The 22,584-nt window shown below is 38.0% G+C and overlaps 1 protein-coding gene across 3 annotated transcripts in view; it reads right to left on the bottom strand.

Moving 5' to 3' along the window:
* The window catches only part of LOC149793777 (uncharacterized), an 84,233-nt gene that overhangs the window by 39,175 nt on the left and 22,474 nt on the right, over positions 1 to 22,584 (bottom strand). For all 3 annotated transcript variants that reach the window (XM_089967765.1, XM_089967766.1, XM_089967767.1), the window contains 10 exons: positions 21,682 to 21,870; positions 19,095 to 19,682; positions 18,532 to 18,693; positions 16,450 to 16,611; positions 15,254 to 15,446; positions 13,622 to 13,812; positions 13,138 to 13,299; positions 12,240 to 12,470; positions 11,586 to 11,756; positions 11,113 to 11,325 (listed from right to left, as the gene is read on the bottom strand). In XM_089967765.1, the coding sequence (XP_089823891.1) occupies positions 11,113 to 11,325; positions 11,586 to 11,756; positions 12,240 to 12,470; positions 13,138 to 13,299; positions 13,622 to 13,812; positions 15,254 to 15,446; positions 16,450 to 16,611; positions 18,532 to 18,693; positions 19,095 to 19,682; positions 21,682 to 21,870 (2,262 nt within the window). The remainder of the gene's footprint in view (positions 1 to 11,112; positions 11,326 to 11,585; positions 11,757 to 12,239; positions 12,471 to 13,137; positions 13,300 to 13,621; positions 13,813 to 15,253; positions 15,447 to 16,449; positions 16,612 to 18,531; positions 18,694 to 19,094; positions 19,683 to 21,681; positions 21,871 to 22,584) is intronic.

Below are 22,584 nucleotides of genomic sequence, written 5' to 3'. Positions count from 1 at the left end.
TAGTCTCTGTTGAAAATCATCTCTGTCTATCTTTCTACTCGCAACTATCAGTTCATTTGGTCTCCATGAATCCCAAAAATCGTCCATAGTAGTCGCTGAAATCAGTTCACGCATTATCTCGCATTAAATTTTATTCGGCTGTAAGCTGATTAATTTTTAAAACTCTTTTAGTGCGCCATCGCGCGCTCTATGATCATCGGTTATTTCTTCGTAATAGTCCACAAAATTTATCAACCAATCATGTGGAGATAACCTAACAAAAGGCGGCGGTTGACCATGATCACCACACATTATCACTGCGGTGTTTTTCAATAACAGCCAATCTAGAAATATTTTTAACGTATCCAACGACACCGTACATATTTTATCCCAAACGATAATTCTTGGTATATATTTCTCTCCCATTCGACCAGGAGCCCATGCGTCTCCCTTCCATCGAAAGAAGCTGTGATAAGTGCAAGAATTAACTCCTCGTTGTTTCATTTCTCGCGCGAGTCTGTGTGTAGGAATCAGCACAACCATGTAGGAAATCCCCCGAAATAGTTCGATAACACGAGTCGTTTTACCACATCCTTCTGATCCGTTTAGATAAACCGTTTTATGCCTGGATATTGGATCATGCACAGATGGCAACGACGACTCGATGCTACGATAAATATCTTTGATCGGAACATCTGCGGATTCACAGTAATCATGTAACCCCTCCTCTTTTATTCTCCATGATCCCCATGATCCATCTTCGTTCACCGGAAATTTATACTTTGCATCGATGTAAAATGAATCCGTATCGACTTTAACTGCGGTGTCAGGGAATCTGTTTATCATCGATAATAAATTTATGGAAACATACGCGAGCAAAGAAGATCTTAGATGAGTATACTGAGGCGAATCACCGTCTGTATAACTCACAATTGTGCCTAATTTGGCTCCATCGGACAAGCGAACTTTCCCTCGACTGACAAATGCATCTTTCTTCATTGTATCGGCGATCACAAAATCCAACTCAGCCTTGTACATGATTAATCTTGTGCAATGTCGTTTATGATCATATGCACCGCCTTGAGTAAATTTACCGATTATTTTTCTACCGAGATCTTTTGCGATTAGTTTCTCTTCGAAATTGGCGATTAATACATCGTAATCGTCGTTGTTACAATCAACCAGTTCAGGTGTTGGTAATCAAACATCGATCTGTGGCCGATATGATATAATTGCTACACTAACCGTCAGCGATATCAGTATTTTACAATCTATCATATAACGTAATAAAACAATCGGAGTCCAGTGTGTCTCAGAGAAATGTCTACCAAACCAAACATATCAAACCGGATGAAGACCTTCGGCGAATTTAAATGAAACCACGCGGGCGAATCCAGTCAGGTCAAAATCGGGTAATGGTCAATTAATTGCTACTAGTGTCATCTCGTGTGTGGGGTGGCCGAATCTTTCAAAATACTCGGCACACTCTCCGCTCCCAAGAAAACCCCTCGGGTTACAAGCAACTATATCAACCGATATCATCTCGTTGTAATTGTACTTGGTATTCTACAATCCGCCGTGTCCGTATTCGACACAATTCGTCTGCACATCTTCGAGAAAATCAGCCCGATTTTATTTCCACGAATTTCTTTCCCTGGAGAAGTAAGCTGCAACTGATGGAACAGTAAAACAATTACTCGTTAACTGATCAATATTTTCCGCTGAATATTTTCTCGCGAGTTTTTCCATTTCACCGTGAAGAGATTTCCGACGACATATTTCACCGTTGGGCCGAACAAACTGATCAAAATCGCTGGTTTCATCGTTCTTGAATAACCATACTGATACAGGATCGGTTTTACTTATTAGATGAACAGCATCGAACATGTTTCTTTGGTAAAATCGAACAGTCCGATCTCGAGGAAATATTGTTACCGCGCTAGTCCACGCGTGAGCATTATGATCAATGATATTTATCGAAGTAACCTCCCTTTTTATAATATTTCGATCCGTACAACACTTCTCCAGTTATCGTTGCCACAATTATCGGTGTTTTTATTTTTTCTAATCTGGAAACATCATTGATTGTGGCCCCGTGTCCTTGACTGAATCAGCCCACGAATTTATTTTTTCATGTCGTCGTTGTGTCAGACCGTTCCTACGCACCGCTTTCGTAAAATGTTCTATTACTCGCTCGGCCACGCAATTCAAGCTTCAGAATTTCATCGGCGCCAGCTTATCAATGATAGGCTTGCTCATCGGGTAGATCCCATAAATAACCGTGGTCATAGGATACGCTCTCACGTAATACGGTCTGTTAATCCCGGTTAACATTCCTGGCCTGGAATCTTTACTCAGCACTGCGGTTTTTTTTATTATGGTGAACAGGATCGTTTTTGTCACGGATAATCCATGTACCGGAATCCGACAACACGACGAATTTTATTCTGAAATGATATTTTCGATCATCATCATCGAGGTAGTTAATGATAACCGTTGCTCGTTTATCGTTCATCGTGGCGTTGACGCCAGAGGTTCTAAACGTCGACCGTACATGAGATGCACCATCCGCGAGATATTCTTTCTTGGCGTCGCGAATTTTTATGAACAAACTTTTATGTTTTGGATCCACTAGATCTTTTATTGGCAAGTCAGGGGTTAGTCTGCCAAGGTCAAATCTTGAAGTTTCCCAGGGTTTGACTTTGGATAATCTCTCGAACTCATCCATACTATATTTCAAACAAACATTTAAATAAAAAATATTTATATATGATGAATCAATGCAAATGGCTCATGATAGGTTCATTAACCCCGTGTAATAAATCCTGTAGAAATAAATTTTCTTGGATGCATTCGCGAAGTGTACGGCAAGGAAGTCATAGTCCAATACCGTGTTTGAAATGTGGTGTAGGAGTTAGAGGAAAAACGCAGTTGTGTGCGCGTTGAGGGTGGTAAGAGGTATAGGGAACTACGATACTACGACAAAAAAAATAACAGCAGTGAAAACGCTATAAAATGTGAGGAGGATTATATATCAAGATTTCAGGCAAACAATGAATTAAACAAATGATATTATTATATAAATGGAACAAACAGAATTTGTACAGCATCCAATAATAACAAACTACGAAGCATCTCGTGATGGTATTGTTAGACATTGTGGTTGAAAAAACCGGTTGGTTTCGTTGATAATCGTGGTTATTTTCGTTTTACTGTTGGAAAAAAAGATATTACTGTCATAGATTTGTGTACGAGTGTTTCAATGGAGTGATCAAAGATTGTCTTGTGATCGATCATATTGACGGCAATAAAACGAATAATAATTTATCAAGAATGAGAGCTGTTACGCAAAGTCAGAATTGTAAATTTGGAAACTCTGGCTATATTAATATTAGTGCTAAAGCAGTTGTATCCATAAATTTAGACACCGGCGAAGAGAAAACGTTTCAATCGATGTATGCTGCTGGCAATCATTTTAATATTGAAAGGTTCTCAATACATTCCGTAGCAGAAAATATAACCAAATCTAACCTCTCAAAAAATATTATCAAAAAATTACTTTTCGTTCTTTTTAAATGTAAACCATCTATCCTACGTGGACAATATTTTTTTTAGTTGATAAAGATTAATGCAGGAGTGCGCGTAATATCTGCTATACATGATCGCAGTAATATGTCTCTGCCGCAGTTCATCTAACTGTTCTTGTGTCAATAAAAATATCCTCGTCGCCGTATTCATTAACGGTGAAGTCCGTGGACTGCGTGACGGCGCTCTTATCGTGTATGAAAGCCTTCAGGTGTTGATACGATTCGATTATTATTATTATTATTATTATTATTATTATTATTATTCGATTAATTAGAATTTTTTTACCTCCCACGGATAGAAATCCTCAGGTGGAAATCTCGCTGGGTGAAACCCCTCAGGATGGAGATCCTAAGACCTCACGTGAAGGTTTATCACTAATTCTTCCCCACGTAGGTCGATTAATTGCCCAAGGTGTCGGTAAGTTTAAATTTTACTCTTGTCAAAAACGGACTTTGACAGCATAGATAGACGGGATTGACTGACCATTGCACAATCAAACTTCCCGAAGAAACCTGCGAAGTAAAAGTATAAAGAACATATCCCGGTTGGACCTGATTTGATTTTCCAAAATCTACTTGATAGCTGCCATCGATCGCACTACAAACAAGATTAACCACGATCGTCGATGTTATATTAACGATTCCCGGGGATACATGTCTACCTGTCCCGTCGGGGCATTGTTGTATTTGAGAACAGTTGGAAGTGGAGCTATTTTTTTTCACTCGTCGTGTATTTTAGAGAAAAACTCATCATGACATCGTTGACAGATTTTTTTTAGTTCTTTTGCGTTATACCCGGGAAATTTAAAATTTGGAAGATCAGCTTCTGTTATCTTGTACATAGTTAAAAACCGTTGTTTAGAATATCCCTCGGGATCTTTATAGTTATTAATTATTCCATGAATCATTCGCTGTTGAATATATTTCATGTCGGATACAAGCTGATTTAGTACTTCGATTCGTTTAATGATTTCGTTGGGAGCAGAGCTTGACAAATCAAGCAGATATTCCTGGAAGCGTTGCCGTAGTCGTTCTAGTTGTGTTTCATGTTTTCGATTGATGACTTCAAAATATGATTTGAGTTCATCCAGGAGAATAAGCTCAACATAAAGTCCTCCCTCGGGGTATTCATAATCAAAACTCCACACCATAGCGCCACTATCGAAGAAGCGAAATCCAGTTTTCGATGCTGGTGTTTTCGTATCGAGTAAACGATCTTTTTATGATGGGGTAATTTCGTGATATGATTGTATGTCCGTGGTAAAATCAGATTTTTTTTGTTCTGGTAGTCCTTTATACTCTGGCGGGATTTCAGGCCAACCTGAGACGGTTCTCATCGACGATCGATAAATATCGACCGCGTAATCGGGCGTGTGTATTTCAATCGTAGAAGATAACGTTTGCTCATGAACCCCAATCGATATTTTTGATTCTTTTCCCGTGATATTTTTTATCACGCGTTGAAGTTCTTCGTTGATCTCTTCAATCTCATAACTGCCAGTTCGCACTCCAATGACTTGCCAGTCAGAGGTGCCATCTGGTTTATTTTTGTGCACGAACAAGAACGAATTATTCAATGGTGTTTTATTAAATGAATCCGATCTGATGTTTGTCCAGCTGTAATATACTCGTAATTGTGCTAGCGCGATCGCTCGCTGGAATCGAAGTTTGGAAAATCGATACTGAATTCGGGTTTAGTCGAGCTTACCGAGATCATTGTTGTTTTCGCGGGGATTGTGTTCGCTACGATCTGCTGAAGTACTTCGGTCATTATTTAATTGCTGATCTTCTAAATTGTTCTTCAAAACTTCATTGTACACGTTCGCGATATTAGTGAATTCGGTAATCTGATATTGTGTCATCAAGGCTGGATGATATCAACGAGGATAATTTCGAGTACGCGGCTGTTGCTGTGCGTAACTGCGTGACGTAGTCGTGGTATTTCGTGTTCGTGCACGTGGATATCTTTTTCGCGATGATGTTAAAAACGCCAACCAACGCCGTTGTTGATGAAACGCATATCGTTGCTGCTACTGCAGTTGTGACCGGATTCAACGCTGATAATAATATCCCGGTGGACGCAACTAACGTGGATAACAAGTACACTACAGCATCGATGAGGGTTATACGCCTGAGATATTTTTTCACTTTTTGTGTATACTTGTCAACGATGGCTTTTTACGCTGACTGCCATTCACATACATGGTTGTATCTATATTGCTGGACGTTCATTTTACATTTATGCGGTGAATAATTGAGGTGTTTCGGCTTCAAATTCTAAACACCACCAGTAAGACGTTGCGGTTAATTTCTTATCAGCTGCCTCCAGAATAAATGTTTCTTCGGTTCTGCTATTCAAGACAACGGATACAACTCTGGAAAACTTGTATGTGCTATGGCGCCATGGATACGTTGTGAAGATCTCAAATCTCGCAGCGCTGAACACAGACAACCTGTACACTTCAGTAACCGCTGCTGTATGCTTGATAGTATTATTTTGTCGTTATGTTGCGAACCCAGATGATACCGTGTACGATATATTGGAAATCTGCCCCGGAGTTATTCCGGGTGGAATTTTAATCAGACTAACTTTATTAACGACATCAGGAATTCCACTTACGATGTTTTCTTGTGTTTGCTTAATCGTGTCGATGTTCGTGCTGATATCAGAGAGTTTTACGTCAACGGTCGGTGGAGTACCAAAGAAATTATCAGCGGCTTCATTAAGTTTCATAAAATTGCTACGAAGATTTTTAAACGCGCCTACATGAACATCATACTCGGCCCACAACGTGGATAATTTACCATCTACGGCGCTATAGCCGGTATCTACATATTTTTTTGTTGCGGCATCTTCGTCCGATGTTGGATCTCTCAGCACAACTATCTTGTTTCCGTTCATGCTGAGTTCGCCTGTCATTCTATCGCCGGTGGTTTCCAAATGATTGGCAACACTTTTTGTGATTTCGTCTTTGATGCTTGCGATCGATATACTCGAGTCTCTGATTCTACCGCTGTCAGTAAACGCTGTAATGTTATCAGAAACCACACCGAGTACTCGTCGAATTATATCGTTCCATTTGATATTGCTGGTTTTTAGCTTACCATGCTTATCCTGAAAAATAACGACCTCGTCGGGGTCAACTCCAGTCAGATTCAAAAGATCCGAAAGATCATCTTTGGTAGCGTACTTCGATAGATCAATATCATCCTTGCTTTTCTTTTTTGGTTTTAAGAGAAGAAATTCTTCTTCCGTAAATATCAACCATTATATAAAGATCTGCGATCTTGAGATCTGTTAAATGTATAATAGTGCACGGCTTTATGAGGAGGTTTGGACGATTTAGATATAGCGTCAAGGACATTAATCGCTTCACGACCACGTATTGGTGGATCCGTCATCATTTGCGTTGGCAGCGTTGAATACCAAATTTTTGTGCGGCAAAACGGCGCAACATATTTTAAAAACTCAACCGAAGGAGCTAATCCATACGTGTCAAAGTAAACGATTCCGCGTGGATCAATCGCGTAAGCGATCCAGTGAGTACCGGGCCCTGAATTATCATCGAGATTAATGATACCGGTCTCTGGATTATTCGGTTGTTTCGGCAATTAATCTCGCATAAAACCCCTCTGAATTTTTTTTTTCTTTAATTGTTTAGCAGCATCGAGTAAATCAAAATTTGACATCGGTGTCACCAACGAGACCCTGGAAGCCTGAGCCCTTTTCAGTAACGACATCCCGGGAGTCTCAACCCGCTTCCTTTTTTTTGTATCCTCGCCCCGTAGCTTTCTTTAGCACCATTCCGGCAGCGGTTCCAACAGCACCTAACGCGACAGCTTTTGCTACGGCCGGAGCAGCAGCGGCTATCAACCTGGAATGGCAGCGAGAAGTGGAAAAATACCACCTGTTTTAACCATGTTTTTTATAGCGGCCAGAGAAAGATCAAATTGAACTCCGGTTTTTGCTTCTATCGCTTTAATGAAATGCTTTAGTTCGGTTTTAGTCAACGATAACTTGTTTGGACCACCGCTAGAAATTTGATCTCGTTTTAGCGATATTGATGTCCCGCATTGGGTCGCAATTTTCGATTGTAATTTTTTCACTTGACCAGGAGTCAGAGTAACATTAATACTACTATGCGACATTTTTGTTATAATACTAGTTGTTGAATTAAAGATTTTCCACTGGCGCGTCAACGACTCTCATTCGACCACTACCACCTTCGAGTAACATCTCTTTGTCACTAAGCATAACCGCGATTACTCTATAAGAGGGATTGGGGCCGGCAGTTGGTGGTTTAGTAACACGAGCTCAGAGGTGTATATCAACAACAGATTGCTTGGATAAATCAAGATGCTCCAGTGAAAAGTAATAAATCGGATACAAGTTTATAAAATCAAATTGTGATATTTGCAGCCCAGTATCTATGTTAGTGTTACGAGCCAGTAATGTTAACAAACGATGATATACACGCGCCACATGATTATTCTCAAAATCTAATTTTATATCCTCAGAGGATTCTTGTTGTCCATTTATCCTCAACGAAACCTCGCTGACGCCATGTTGGTCAAATATCATATGAAAACGTTCTTGCGAACTCAATCGATTATAATTTTGAAAAGCAATAAAAATATGTCGTGGTGCAGAAACACCTTGTTGTGATGCTACATGCCAAGTAAATATATCTTTGACGGAATTTTGAATAGTATCTGTGGTCACCGTTAGCCATGACAGCATTGATTTACAGCCCTGATCAATAAAGGACAACAATTTCTGTTCTTCTGTGATCGATGGAGTTAATACCGGCATCCACAGTGAGAGTTTTGTTATATTTACTTGGCCAGGATCACCAGCACCATGGCCTCGCCAGATCGCATCATTATCATCATCTCTTCTTTGTAGCACAACTGTAGGTTTAGCTCCAAAAATGACCTTTCTAACAGCTCTGCAAAATCCGAAGATGTGAGACAGCAGAATCGCGCACGAAAATTCTCTCCTGCCTCCTTTCAACATTGCTCGGCGTGTTGCAAATCCCAAGTTGAAACTGGAGCTATCACCGCTTACAATATCAAAAGCAGCAGCTGGTCTAGCTGCGTATTCAGGACCAACTGCAACCGGTTGATCCGCAACCGCAGTATCCTGTGGTGTCCGTATTTTACTATACTTGATATGATTAGCGTGGTCGGTAGTATCCTTGGCAAACATCATCATTAAACCAGCTGATCTTATGTAATCGTCAGAGTATCTCGCTAAAACAATTATTGTTGTAGCAATATCGACGTTATTCTGAACTGATTCGATATGTTTCCATCGATCATATACGTGCGCTTTCGAACAATGCCATAATCCCGTTGTTGACAAAACCAATTCGTGAATTGTCAGCGTACGCAGAACCATCAGCTTTTTTTTTACAAGTTCACCTCCTACTTCAATAAAGGCTTCACAAAGTAAGAAATATTTACTTGTATCATGAACTTGAAGTTCGATACGCCCTCGATGTTCTGGGGTTTATGCATCATATGCATAAAACTGATAATCGCGTACTGATTTATCGTTGGTAACCGGCTCATTTATGTCGACTGCTGTGTCGGATATTAGTTTAAACATTTTATTATATACTTTCAATTTAAATCAAATTCGAAGTCCACTCCCCGCTATCAAATTTGCGGCAAAATTTCTTTGTACTTGTTCAGATTCCTGATCCATTAGTTTTTTATTTGCGGCCTGATTAATTATTTTACTAACATCTGCGAGCATATCTTCATTACTCGCTAGTTTTAATGGCGGTTGGTTTTTTTGTCTTATTAATCGTAATAATTTTTCTTTAGCCGCTGTAAGCACTTTACCAGCAATATCAACGATTGCACCAGGAGCTCTTTCACCAACAACATTAATAGCTTTCATTGATAATTGTTTTGCGAGAGGCCCTACCTTTGGTGCTAACCCGGCAAATAAACTCTGAACAACATCACCAAGTCCATCTCCGTAAGTTGCTCTGTAGATTGGTAATCGTGAGTTTATTGCTCTGACCTGTATAGGTCTATAATATCTGTTATACACTACCATTTTATTTTAATTACCATTTGTCTAATCGACGCGACAACTAGTCATCAACGAATTCATCGATGAGTTCCCGGTAAATACTGATATCCATGATACCGCCTTGAAATAATCGCTGGCAAATATCAGCCGCTTCATTAATTATTTCTGCTGAGTTATTTCCGGCTCGTTTTCCTCCCATGAGAACTTCTAACCGTTGCACGTCATTGATAATACTATCAGTACAGATTAGATTACCTCCTGTAAAACCGCTACCGGTGGCGGTGGATGCATTGTGAAATCCTTCTCCTTCTTTGCTCCCAGCCGGGTTTGACGACCTAACTGGTTTAATCGGTGTAATGATTTTGGCGATGACAGATCTGCAGTTATAACAGGAGATGCCACAACACGCGCTTCGACATTTTTTTAAAATGATTCAAATTCGTCGCGATATTTTGTTGTTACTCGACTGATGTGTAGTAAATATTAATCTCTTCCATTGATCGTAATCTAGTGGAGACGATCCTTCTTCCAAATAAATATTTCTATTGTCATAATTTGATGCAACATCAATTACTACATCATAATTTTTCAATCGAATATTGATCGCGATCTCTTCACGTGATCTTGGAATACCGCGTTTGTATTTAGGTGGTTCTTCTTCGAGTGCGGCGTCAGGTTATGCGGCTTCAGGTTGTGCGACGGCTATTTTAGCTGGAAGCTCCTGTAAAATTCGTTCCGTTCGTTTTAACACTGAGAGAAGTCCTTCCTTCTCCTTTCCTCCCTTTTTCCTCACTTCTTCCTTTAATAACAGTTGCAATTTCTTCAGTGCCTTTAGTAACGGGTTTAAATAGTTGTTCTGTTCCTTCTGCAAATTCCACCTGTGTTTCTTGTCTCGCTTGTAGATTTTTTCTAAAAGAATCCCTCACGGGGAATTTTTTTTTTTTTTGATTGCTTCTAATCGCTCTCGAGCTAATCTAGCTGTGCAAGATTCCGAATGAACCAGTATTTGATAATGCAATTTTTAATTAATAGCAGCAGAGGGGGCGGATGTGGACCACAGCGAGGCATCATCGCGGTAAAACTCACTTATATTATTGTTTAGAAAACGATGATGTGAAAACGGAAAAAACCCAGAAAAAACTAACCCGTAGAGAGACTTACTCTCGCAAAGTTAGAGATCTCGGTTTTACGTCGCGATCACATTTTGTCGGCGCTGTAACAGAGTTAGTTTACCAAAGTTTTGCTTAAAAGTGGTGGGTTCGCCCTCTCTGCTGCTAATGTGCATTGTATTGGGGGGAGGGGGCATATGTAAGTGACAACAAGAGTCTGTGATAACATTATCAAAATAAATCAGCTAACTACAGTTCATCTGATTAAGGGCACAAGATTCTTGTATATCCAAATTCGCAAACCATACATCGTCTTCCCTTATCTTTAGATGCAGGAATGCAAACAAATTATAAATATATAAATAAAACAACATAAAGAAAACATAATTACCTGAACAGGATGGTAATGTATCTATTCCACCAGTAGTGTTGCAGGTCCAGACGTAATGGGTACTCCATCCACACAAGTATTCGAGCTGATTAACGCCCAGCCCCAGAAACACTAATCCTGGACGACATGACAGAGTACAAGTGATTTCGCCGTCTGTACTTTTCTGTGTGCACGTCCAATTTGCGTTATTAGGTTCCTTAAGTTTAGGACATGCTGAAATTCATCATCAAGGTCATCGTTAACTATTATTATTATTATTATTATTATTATTTATAATCAATGACAAGTGTTCTGAATCTGCCATTCATAATGAAATGGTTTGGTTGCTTGTGATCACTGGTAATACAGACTGACAGTAAAATCTATCAATAGTTGAAAAGGTATACGATTTAAATTCATGTCTGACGAAGCTGACAATAAAGTGACTTTCACTGGAAATATTAGACTTGTGGCGTGTGTCATGAACAACTTACTTGGGCACGGATTCTCATTGCAAGCGCTTGTTTCGTTGCTATTTCCTTTACATTCCCTGCCAAAATCTCCTGGGAAAGGATTATCACATCTGCGTATTCGTGACCTAGATCCGACACCACAAGATGTTGTGCATACCGACCAATCCTCCCAAGTACCCCAATTTCCATCAACTGAAAATGTACGGAAAATTTATTCACTATGTATGTATGTATGTATGTATGTATGTATGTATGCATGCATGCATGCATGCATGGATGGATGGATGGATGTATGTATGTATGTATGTATGTATGTATGTATGTATGTATGCATGCATGCATGCATGCATGCATGCATGTATGTATGTATGTATGTATGTATGTGTGTGTGTATGTATGTATGTGTGTCTGTATGTATGTATGTATGTATGTATGTGTGTGTGTAATGTATGTATGTATGTATGTATGGAAAAAAAATTATTTTTATTATTCTTATTGAAGGCAAAGTTGCGCTTATTTAAATGCACTTTCCATATATACATTTATATGTATCTCTCTATCTCCCACTCCCTTCCCCCTTCTCTCTCTCTCTCTCTCTATCTCTCTCTCTCTCTCTCTCTCTCTCTCTCTGCATATATAGATGCATTTAAACGAATTAATGTTCAGAATTATTACTGGGTGGTATGTCGCATAGTGATCCTTTGTAGCCAGGTAAACATTGACATGTGTACGTGTTTTCTCCATTCTTGCACGAAGACCCTTCACTGCAACTGTGGTTACGACAGTAGTCTGGAGCCACCTCGCATCTTATCCCAGAGTAACCATTGGTGCATGTGCACTCAAAGCCGTTGGTTGTGCTGTTACATGTATGGTTTCCACAAGGGTTGTCGATGCAATGATCCAAAGCTGAAATGAAGTATTGTGATATATTGGGCTGGTTCAAAACCCATATGCAGCAAGGTGTCTACAACCGAGCAAAACCTTCTGGCAACTATGAAGAACTAACTATTCTGTCGTTTCAATCGTGACATCTTTCTGCTGCATCACAACACATATTTACTTTGGAATTTAAGGTTGAACTTTTACAAATGGATTCTGGTTTATATCATCAGATAATGGTAAAGATTAAATATTGTTCTGCAAAAAATAAATAACGATCTTAATCTTCGATGTTTACCGTGTTGTCGCCTTTACCTTTGGTCTCATGAATTTCGTCTCCGTTCATATTTTTCTTTCCCATCATATAGTGTTTTCTTACTGCAAAGCAGCTATCACTAACGGAATGGATACCGTAATGTTACTTAAATAATTTTATTGTGTAGCAGTGAATAAGTACAACTGAGGAAAAATCAAACATACCTCTCAGATGTATAATAGTTTTATCTTTGTAAAGTAACATCTAATCAACTCTCCAATTAAACAAAGCAAAATATTTTTTTCCGCTCAGTAAAAGTTTGACGTGTACCCAAAATATGACGTAGTTCCAGTTATGCCTAATATTTGGCTTGCACACTCACTTCATTTAATACGGTCACTTATTTAGAAATGGAAAAATAGTCAAAGGACAGCTTACCTATACATGAGCCAGGAATGTTTACAGATAGCTTAGCAGCAAGGCCAAGAAAAATGGACATGTCTATAAAAGCCCTATCAAATGTCTCCAGGCAACTGGACATTGGCCACGACCTAGGCGGTCCTCTAAATGGTGAAAAGATGAAACCAGACAGCTGTACGCCTGAAAAAGAAGTCACAAGAGATTTTAACTTAAGTCCTACTTTTTGTATGCTTTAGTTGAGTTGGTCACTAATAATATATTTGCCAACAATTTACATACATACATACATACATACATACATACATACATGCATGCATGCATGCATGCATACAACCATCCATCCATCCATCCATCTATCCATCCATCCATCCATCCATCCATACATACATACATACATACATACAAACATACATACATACATACATACATATATACATACAAGCATACATACATGCATATGTGTAACAGTGAATAAGTTAAATAGTTATTATTTTTAATATACCTTCGTCACTTTCTATGAATACTTTAGTCCGCTCTTCAGCAACACTTTTGTTCGACAACGATGGTACTTTTATCTGTACAACACTTTTGTTTCCAATACCAAAGGTGGCCACGCCGTAAGCTGTGTCCATATGAACATGAATGTAGTTCCAGGCGTTGTATGACAGCTGTGTGTCGGTAATAACAGTCTTACTGTAAAAGATATGCAACAAGAGATTTTAGTTCTTTCCACAAGTACCATCTTACAGCCATCTTATAAGTAGCGTGTTAACAGGGTTTGGGGGCGCCAGTGGTCTTGAGACGCCAAAACAACTGATAAAAAGTAATCCAAGAAAATCATTTACGAGGCCATCATAGTCGCCCCGGGCTCCATTTACTCTTAGTACGCCATTGATTTCATGTTAGATTAAAAAAAAAACAAATTTGAGGAATAATAAACATTTAGTTTTGTGATTGATGATGCTCTGTATAACTAAAACGTTTTAGGGTTGTATAGTACTTGCAGTGGGACCACTAAGGTGGCCTAAGTGGTTAGGGTGACCGCGTCGGATGCAGGAGGTCACACTTTCGAACCCCGGCCGAGTCATACCAAATATTTATAAAGATAGTGTTTAGGGTTAAGAGGTTAGTGTTAGGACTGTTCGGCCTGGTGTCAGGATAATGTGTCTTACCGTATGTGTTCCTACTCGTCAGAAAGGATGGTTAGATAAATATTGACCATTGGACTGTTGGAATTGTTAAAACAAAGAGAGCAATGAGCCGTGTGTGTGTGTGTGTGTGTGTGTGTGTGTGTGTGTGTGTGTGTGTGTGATTTAGATTGTTAAATTAGTTTAAAAAAGAATTTAATTCATATCGCTACTATGTCTGCAGTGTAGCAGTTTATATTTATGTCTACCACTTGGCCAACATGCCGCAGACATGTAGCATTATGTCCCAACCAGTTACATTATCCTGACACTGGGCCGACCAGCCTCAACATTAACCTCTTAATGCTAAGCGCCAAGCGAGTCAGCTGCTTAGACTCATTTTTATAAGTCTTTAGTATGACTCGACTGGGGTTAGAACCCCGATCTTTCTCATCTGAGGCGGACGTTCTAACAAGTCAAGCCACCGGAGTGGTGATATAGGGGAGGGAGGACACTGGCAACATTGCATTGAATGATCCATCCATCGAATATGGTGTACGGTAAAATGAAAAACGCATTCATCTCAGTTCTGCTACTAAAGAAATAGATCAAATATTAATTATTAACTTATCAGACACCATCAGAAATGAAGTATCAGCTAATCAGACGCTATCAGAAATGAGTGAATTGCTGAACTAAAATTAGATAAGCGACGGTTACTAACACTGAAAAAAAAGCAGTGCAACATATTTTGTTACGTCGAATCCATTTATTGTCCTGAATATATTTTTTTCTGATTTCAAAAAACAATTGCATTCAGTTTTAAATATAGCTTTGATAAACTGTTGTGTTTTTGTGTTGTTGGTTTATGAAAACTAGATAATCTTTGTATATTTGTGCCACACAAAATTAAGTGACTTTCGAGTATGGCCGAATTATCATGCCTTAGAGTATATGAACCGACAAATGCTATGCTTCGTCAACATTTCTTCCAGAAATGCTCTTACTTTGCGATTTCCACTGTCACATCTTCGTTTAACCTCAGTGATACCGAGGGATTCCGAGTCTGGTTGATTCTGATAGAAAACGTTTGATTATTATCCATTTTGAGCCACAATGAGAGCGTAAAGTTTTCTGGTTCTTTCGTCATTTCAGCAAGTACCACTGGTTCCTTATTCCACCCGAAATGCACATCAAACTCTGAAAACAATTGTGTTGACACGTTTTAGAACACAATACCGTACTTCAATCTTGGATTTTATTCCCCTGAGAGATTTAAATTAGGTCTTCAGTTGGGTTGAACTTGAATCTATTGTACGTCATTCTAATTATTAAAGCACAACGCTTAGGTTAAACGTGATATCGATTATCATAATACGATAAGCTTAGGTTAAACGTGATATCGATTATCATAATACGATAAGCTTAGGTTAAACGTGATATCGTGATAATACGTCTGAGAAAAAACACCAAGTGACTTTTCCAAGTTTTCGAGTATTAAATCTAAATCTGGTGTGTTTTAATTTAAAAGCCCACACAAACAATCTGCAGAGATTTTTCTTTCAGTTAGGAGAACGGTGCATTTGTTTGATGTGACTGGTTTAAAAGCTCTTACGTAGGACTCAGTGCAATTTTGTATTGGATCATCTTTGTCCAACACATTTATCCCATTAATCCTAGTAAAACTAATTTTAATTATTTACATATAAATTATAGTGATTGTCACTATTCAAACATGGACAATATATATCATAGGTCACAGTATTGAAAAGTTTTCAACATGCAGAGTAACAAATGTATGTATCATCTAAAACATCGAGAAGACTTAGACAAAGGAGCAATAGTGTAGTTTTAAAAAAAAATTCATGCGTGTTCCCCTTATCCATTAATCTATTTTAATAAGAACAAATTTCCAGCGATCTCATACATACATACATACATACATACATAAGTATGCACATACATACTTACTAATTGATTACTTATAAGTAGTTACTTGTCAAAGTTGTGGAGAACTTTTACGCACAAATCTTGGTACAGAATTTTCACAGAATTGTCTGTGTGTTTGTATAACAAATATAAACCAATGATATCAATGTCTTAAAATGAGTGTAGATTGCTCCCTTCAGATTTAAAAGTTAATGAGAGATGCAGTCGAAGAAAATTGTTAAGACAAGTAAGTCTGGAATTGTTATATACCTACCCTGACAATCTATTTCGAAACGACTGCCAGAGAAGAGAGTTGTCGTTCCGGAGGGGCAAGCCAGACAACTGCGTGAACCATTCTCCTGTTGATAAAATCCAAGTGGACATTGAGCACAAGGGGCAATTCCAGAGAAGGAATAGCTGCCGGCGGTGCATATGTCTGTAAAGAAGTAAAGAATTCAAATAATATTATTGTCATTGAGCGAAATACACAATGATTTATTTCTTTATTAGTCAATACCAACTTTGGATACAACATTCCATAAAAATGTACCTAATCAAAAGTCACGAAATATAAGCATTATCATTATTAGTCCAAAACCAATCAGGTTGCGAGTCAAGTTTTGCTGGTGTATCTCAGGGTGATTATACTGCACAAAAAGAACGGAAAGTCCTATCATAGTATTTTACTGGAGAATGATTGATAATAATAAACATAATTGTTATAAATAACAATAAAAAGCATCATCACAGAAGATAGAGAATATGAGTTCGTACTCTACGGACATTCGGTAAATGACACCTCTCTCCTTGCCAGTAAGAACCGACCTCAATAATATCAAGACCATACACACATTACCAAAAGATGATGGTACATAGTCGGTGGTATAGGAATCTGTGGGTAGCAGACACACACACACACACACACACACACACACATGCGCGCTAAATTAATTCTCTAAGTATTTTTGGTGCCTGGAACTATCCAAGATTTTAAAATTCAGACCATAACAGTGTATTGTTTTATGGCATCAATGTTTGAAGCACTAAATGTGCGAGCATATCCCCCTGGCATTTTGTTCTTGTAAAAGAGTGTAAGCACTTTGAAAATTTGAAACCATGGGGTTCTACGTTTTAGAAGGCTATATCACTCTGAGGCAAGCAGAGTGAAGTATCTTGTCCCCTTACACGCCACAGTAGTTTTACTGTTGGTAGGAACTGAACCTGCATCATTCTGGGCAGGACTCCAACGCTTCAGCTGTTGATCTATCGTGTCTATACAATCAGCATTCAATGTACGAAATACATTGATGATACATTTCTTTCTGCTGCTTGTGGACTTATTGTCAATTTAAAATTTAGACCACATATAAATTTTGTTCTAATTCTTACAAACACTGTGTTAAACTCCTGCTAATCTCTTAAAGATCGTTTCAAACAAACGCAAATTATTTCAATCATCTCTCTCTCTCTCTCTCTCTCTCTCTCTCTCTCTCTCTCTCTCTCTCTCTCAGACATTATATACTCCACAACTGTATTCCTCTTTTATCAAATAATGTGAAGAAAACAATTAATCTACCACGTATGATTTTTTTGTTTACAACAGTTTTGGAAATCAAACTTGGAAAGTCAAAACAATAAAACATGTATCGAATATCTCTATCACACTGTGCAAAATTAAATGTCATGTAAAGTTAATTAGTTACCATTAAGTTTCTGACTGCTGTTAAATAAACATAAGTTAAAACCGTAGCATATCACTTAGAGTCAGAGTCAAGTTTAGAATGTTTAAAACCCTAGCATAGCACTTAGAGTCAGAGTCAAGTTTAGAATGTTTAAAACCCTAGCATAACACATAGAGTCAGAGTCAAGTTTAGAATGTTAACAATCAAAACAAAGACCGATATACATGTTTATAGGATTAAAAGATATTGTTGGGTATTTATCGATGTGTAAATTTTACCTAATCACTCAGAAAGAAAAAAAATTCCGGAGGACCTTATGTTAACTTTGTGAGTGATTATGTAACAATTTACACATCGATAAATACCCAACTATGGGAAGTTGCATTGTTTTAACTTCTAATAGACGAATTCAATATGGGGTTCTTGTTGTTATTATTATTGTTGTGGTCTAATGCGTTGATATTGATAAAACTTCACATAAAGTGACCTGGAAACAGGAAACCAAAAGTAGTCCGCAGACTTTATCGATGTGTCAAAATTCCAGACCAGTATCACAGGACCGTTTAAATCCAATCAAATTGTAGAAAACGCGGTTAATGCATACAAACTGAAATTATTATCACATAAATTCAAGACTAGTGAACTAAGTTTATGGCCAATATCAGCATCCTCACCTTTACAATCTGCGGCTATTTGAGTCCCAGTTATACTCGTACTCGTACCGGCTGGGCAAGGAATGCAGTTCCCTACTGTTTCATTTTCCTGATAAAACCCTATTGGGCATGGTTCGCAGCCTCTCGTACTGATATTGTAGTATTTCCCCGAGGAACACACCTCTGAAATGGTAAATTCATGTTGAATTCTGGAATGATTTTAATTGATTTAGGAATTCGACTGATAACTCTGACTTCATTTATCAAAGTGATCGATAGTGTCATTAAATAAAGTTAATTTTGGAATTATTTCCAAGGGCGGATCGCCCAATTACTTGAAATATTCATCAACTATTCCTTTGCATGATATATAAACGTAGGAATTTAAGGCCGAATTTCTTCAGTAAAATCAGTGTTATGAAACGACAGTATCATGCAAACGTACTTTTGTTAGGCACGATTCCATTAAGGATTTCAAATGAAGCCAAAATGCCTCTACGCAAACAAACCTACAACAGCCACAAATGGATGACCAATCCATGCGATTGAAACGCCATTGGTTACTTTTTATTCTTCATACGTACCGCATGTTCCAGTCACCTCGTTCAGGATTCCATTTTCACAACCCGCAAGTTCGCCAAATTCGTTATATTGCAGCGAGCCATTTCGAAGCTCCAATCCAGGTAAATTGTAATTTCCAGCTAAGATTGCTGTCTTAATTCTACTTGCAACGGATTTGGCGATTTCCTCGTGCTGGTATAATGCGTCATAATAAGACCCGTTTCCACGATTCCATGGAACTACAATTGAAAATGCCACCGTCACGGCATTTCCAATCGCCCTGCGTTCTCTCAAAGTGTCATATTCGACGTCACCCTCCTCAATATTATCCCAGTCTGATCCCATATTTATTCTAACGGCTACACCCTTTGGGTGTCTGAAACTGGGTATCGCGAAGCGTCGTCTTCGTCGAGTGACCTCCCCGCACGTAACAGTCACATCATCCGCTTTGCATCCAGTATCTGGATTACAGATTGTTATGTTGTAAGTCTGTTCAGTCTGGCGGGTGGCGTTTAAGAAATTCGATTTTATTTCATCCAAGGATATGTTACACGTATTTGTGAAGTAGAAGAGTTTACTGGGCAGTTGCATGATCCGTGGGTGGAGGGTACCTTAAAAATGATCATTGTTATCATCATTATAACGGTATTATTCATCATGATAATGAAAGGACAACTTTGTTTCTTACACGATGTATCACCATTAATGCCTATGTATTTGAACGCAAATTCTTTATGAGTATCCAGGCTTCTTTCCTTGACTGGAAATGGCTTTTGACTATAAAATTACATTATTTTGTTTTCTATAGATTTCCATGTTGATTTTGATTTTGGCTTTTGGTTATTTAAAAACTAATATAAAGGTACATCTGTCACACATATAAGATTTAAACAAGGAAAATCCATCTGACCTCTCTACATGTTTATGTCATATGTAAAACTTGTATTATACATGTTTATTTCACTTACATAAACACATGTAATTTCTATGCACGAGCTATCTATTGAGTAAATTTGCAATGTACATTTTCCATGTGAGAACCTATCATGTAGTATGAACGTTTATGTGTAATATTCTTTTTTTTTTTCTTTCTCTTTTTGGGGCACCAGACAGATGCTCCCCCCCCCCCCATCCTAGCCAAAGCTTGTAAATATTTGTATTTGTCTCCCCCTTAGGTGTGTTGCTTGTTTTATGTTATAGGATTTTGAATGAAATAATTAGTAATTTTGAGTAGGGTATTTCTATGTTCCCTAATGTATCTATAGGGTTGTTCATCCGAGATTGATTTCTATTATCCTCTCGGAATTCCTTCCCTGATGTTTTTGTCGACCTTGCTAGGGTCGCCTACGTTCCGTGTTTGCTATGTGCGTATGTTATATGTTGGTGAATGCTATATTATGTGTTCGTGTAGGGACACCAGCTATATCAAATTCATTCTTCCCAGTTGTCTCCTATTCTCGCTTATTTCTATAAGCGTTAGTGGTGGATTAATTTTGAATTTTGTCGAGGAGTGTCATAGATTGTTTATTTGAAACCCTAGTGGTTTATGTGTGTGTATTATCACTCTCTCGAATAGAAAAGGGTGCGGTATGCTAGATGGGGCTTTTACTTCTTTATTTTATGTATGTCTCCCATCTCGAGCATTTCCCTCCCTTATTTTATTCGCCAAAAAGTCTAAAATTCTTTATGCTTAAATTGCCTTCCCTTTCGGGGTATTTGCACAGTAATTAGAATCTGTGCTATTGTCAGTAAGAAAGAAAAGTATATAATGAGTTGGGGGTCAAAATGGGTGGGTATGTCATAAAAAGCTGTGCTGTTTTGTACATTTACATTTTTATTTTAGCCATATCATAAGGGTTCTTTTCCCGACTCTTCCATGGGCCTGTTCACTTCGCGTAACGCCATGTGACATAGCCCCATGGCGTCCTTATCCATACTTCCCTCATGATAGGCTCTATTACTTTTTGTCTATGACTATAACTTGTCCACACATTTTTATGGCTGTAATTATGTATTCAGTTATTTTGTGTGTTGTATTTTTATTAAAATTCCCGTCAAGGTATATAATATTTTGAGGTCTGTATGTGTAATATTCATGACATAATCTGTAATTCAGAATATATGTTATACATAGCATACGTATAAGGCTGAACCCATATGCTTGCATATGTGGTTCACATATGGTTTATATGTAATCCAGTCATGCTTTAAATGTGTGGCAACTGTGACATTACATACGCATACTGTCACCCTTTTATTCCAATTTTTGTAGAGCCTGCATCGGCCTTGTAGGTCCGTCCTTTGTTATGTCGGTCCATATGCTAGATTAACTTCAACATTCAAGTTTCTAATCACGTATTATTTAAAAACCATTTTATCCTGCCTGTTCGCATTTCGAAATACAACTCACTATAAACTTTTTCTTAATCTAGGTACATGAATACCCGCTGGGATCAAAGCCAGGGGAGACAACTACAGGTAGACCACGTAAGCTTCTATTTTTCTATTTTCATGGCCTGATAACCAGCCCTTATTATACTTCTTTCTCGATTTACAACAAAGATATTTTTTTATTTTATTTTTTTAAAAAGCAAATGTAATAGCATTTACGGATGCAGTCAGGCACTGCATCTAACGGCAACCACTTTCCTCCGTCAGAGCAAAAGAATGTTCCTGCGAAGTTTTTCTCAATATCGTAGCCTTTCATGCAGGACATCTGGCAGAACGGCCTGTTGTTGAACGTATCAGGACACGCTATGGCTCCGTTTTTGGGAGGAAGAAGTTCAGGACACGTGATCACTTTTTATGAAAAATAAAATCTTGTTATATCCTCATGAAAAATACGTAGCAAAAAAACTAATGTTGAATAATTACTTATAAAACGTTTTCGGTCAATACTCTGCATTTGTTATATAGGATACAATTTATCAATGCACTGTTTATCTCAACTACAACAACAACAACGATAATAATAATTAAAATGATAGCAATGTTATTCAATCACAAGCTGAGAAATATTTAATCTTTCTCATTGAAAACGCTGACACGTATATTCTTTACTAAGTGTTATAATTATATAATTAGTCTTTCCGCAGATTCTATAACTGAAATCAAAATGGCATCTATTTTACGTCAAGCACTGGTAATTTGCTGTCTGATCATTGTTTGAATTCAGAAAACTTCAACTCTTGATGGCAATAGGTACTGAACTTCAACAATATTGTAAACGGTATTGTATGCACACAAATATTATCTCTGTACATTACTATGTCTAGTTTTCAAAGCAACAGCTAAATTGGAAATGTTAATTCTAAACAATACATGGTATGGTTTCCGAATGCTGTCTAAGCAATGCTTTATATAGTTTCCAAAATGTTAATTTTAAAATATGACGTGACATGGTTTCGGAAATGTTAATTCTGCACAATACGTGACAAGGTTTCCGAAATGTTAAATCTGTGCTTAAGAAAGTCCGCTTGTGAAATGTTGGAGCAATTAACGTTTTAAAAAATG

This window comes from Sinohyriopsis cumingii, chromosome 8 (assembly GCF_028554795.1).
Source record: "Sinohyriopsis cumingii isolate HCF-2022 chromosome 8, ASM2855479v2, whole genome shotgun sequence".
In the NCBI taxonomy this organism is placed as follows: Eukaryota; Metazoa; Mollusca; class Bivalvia; order Unionida; family Unionidae; genus Sinohyriopsis; species Sinohyriopsis cumingii.
The sequence above is the reverse complement of the archived record's forward strand: the minus strand, read 5'-3'. Positions and strand labels throughout refer to the sequence as shown.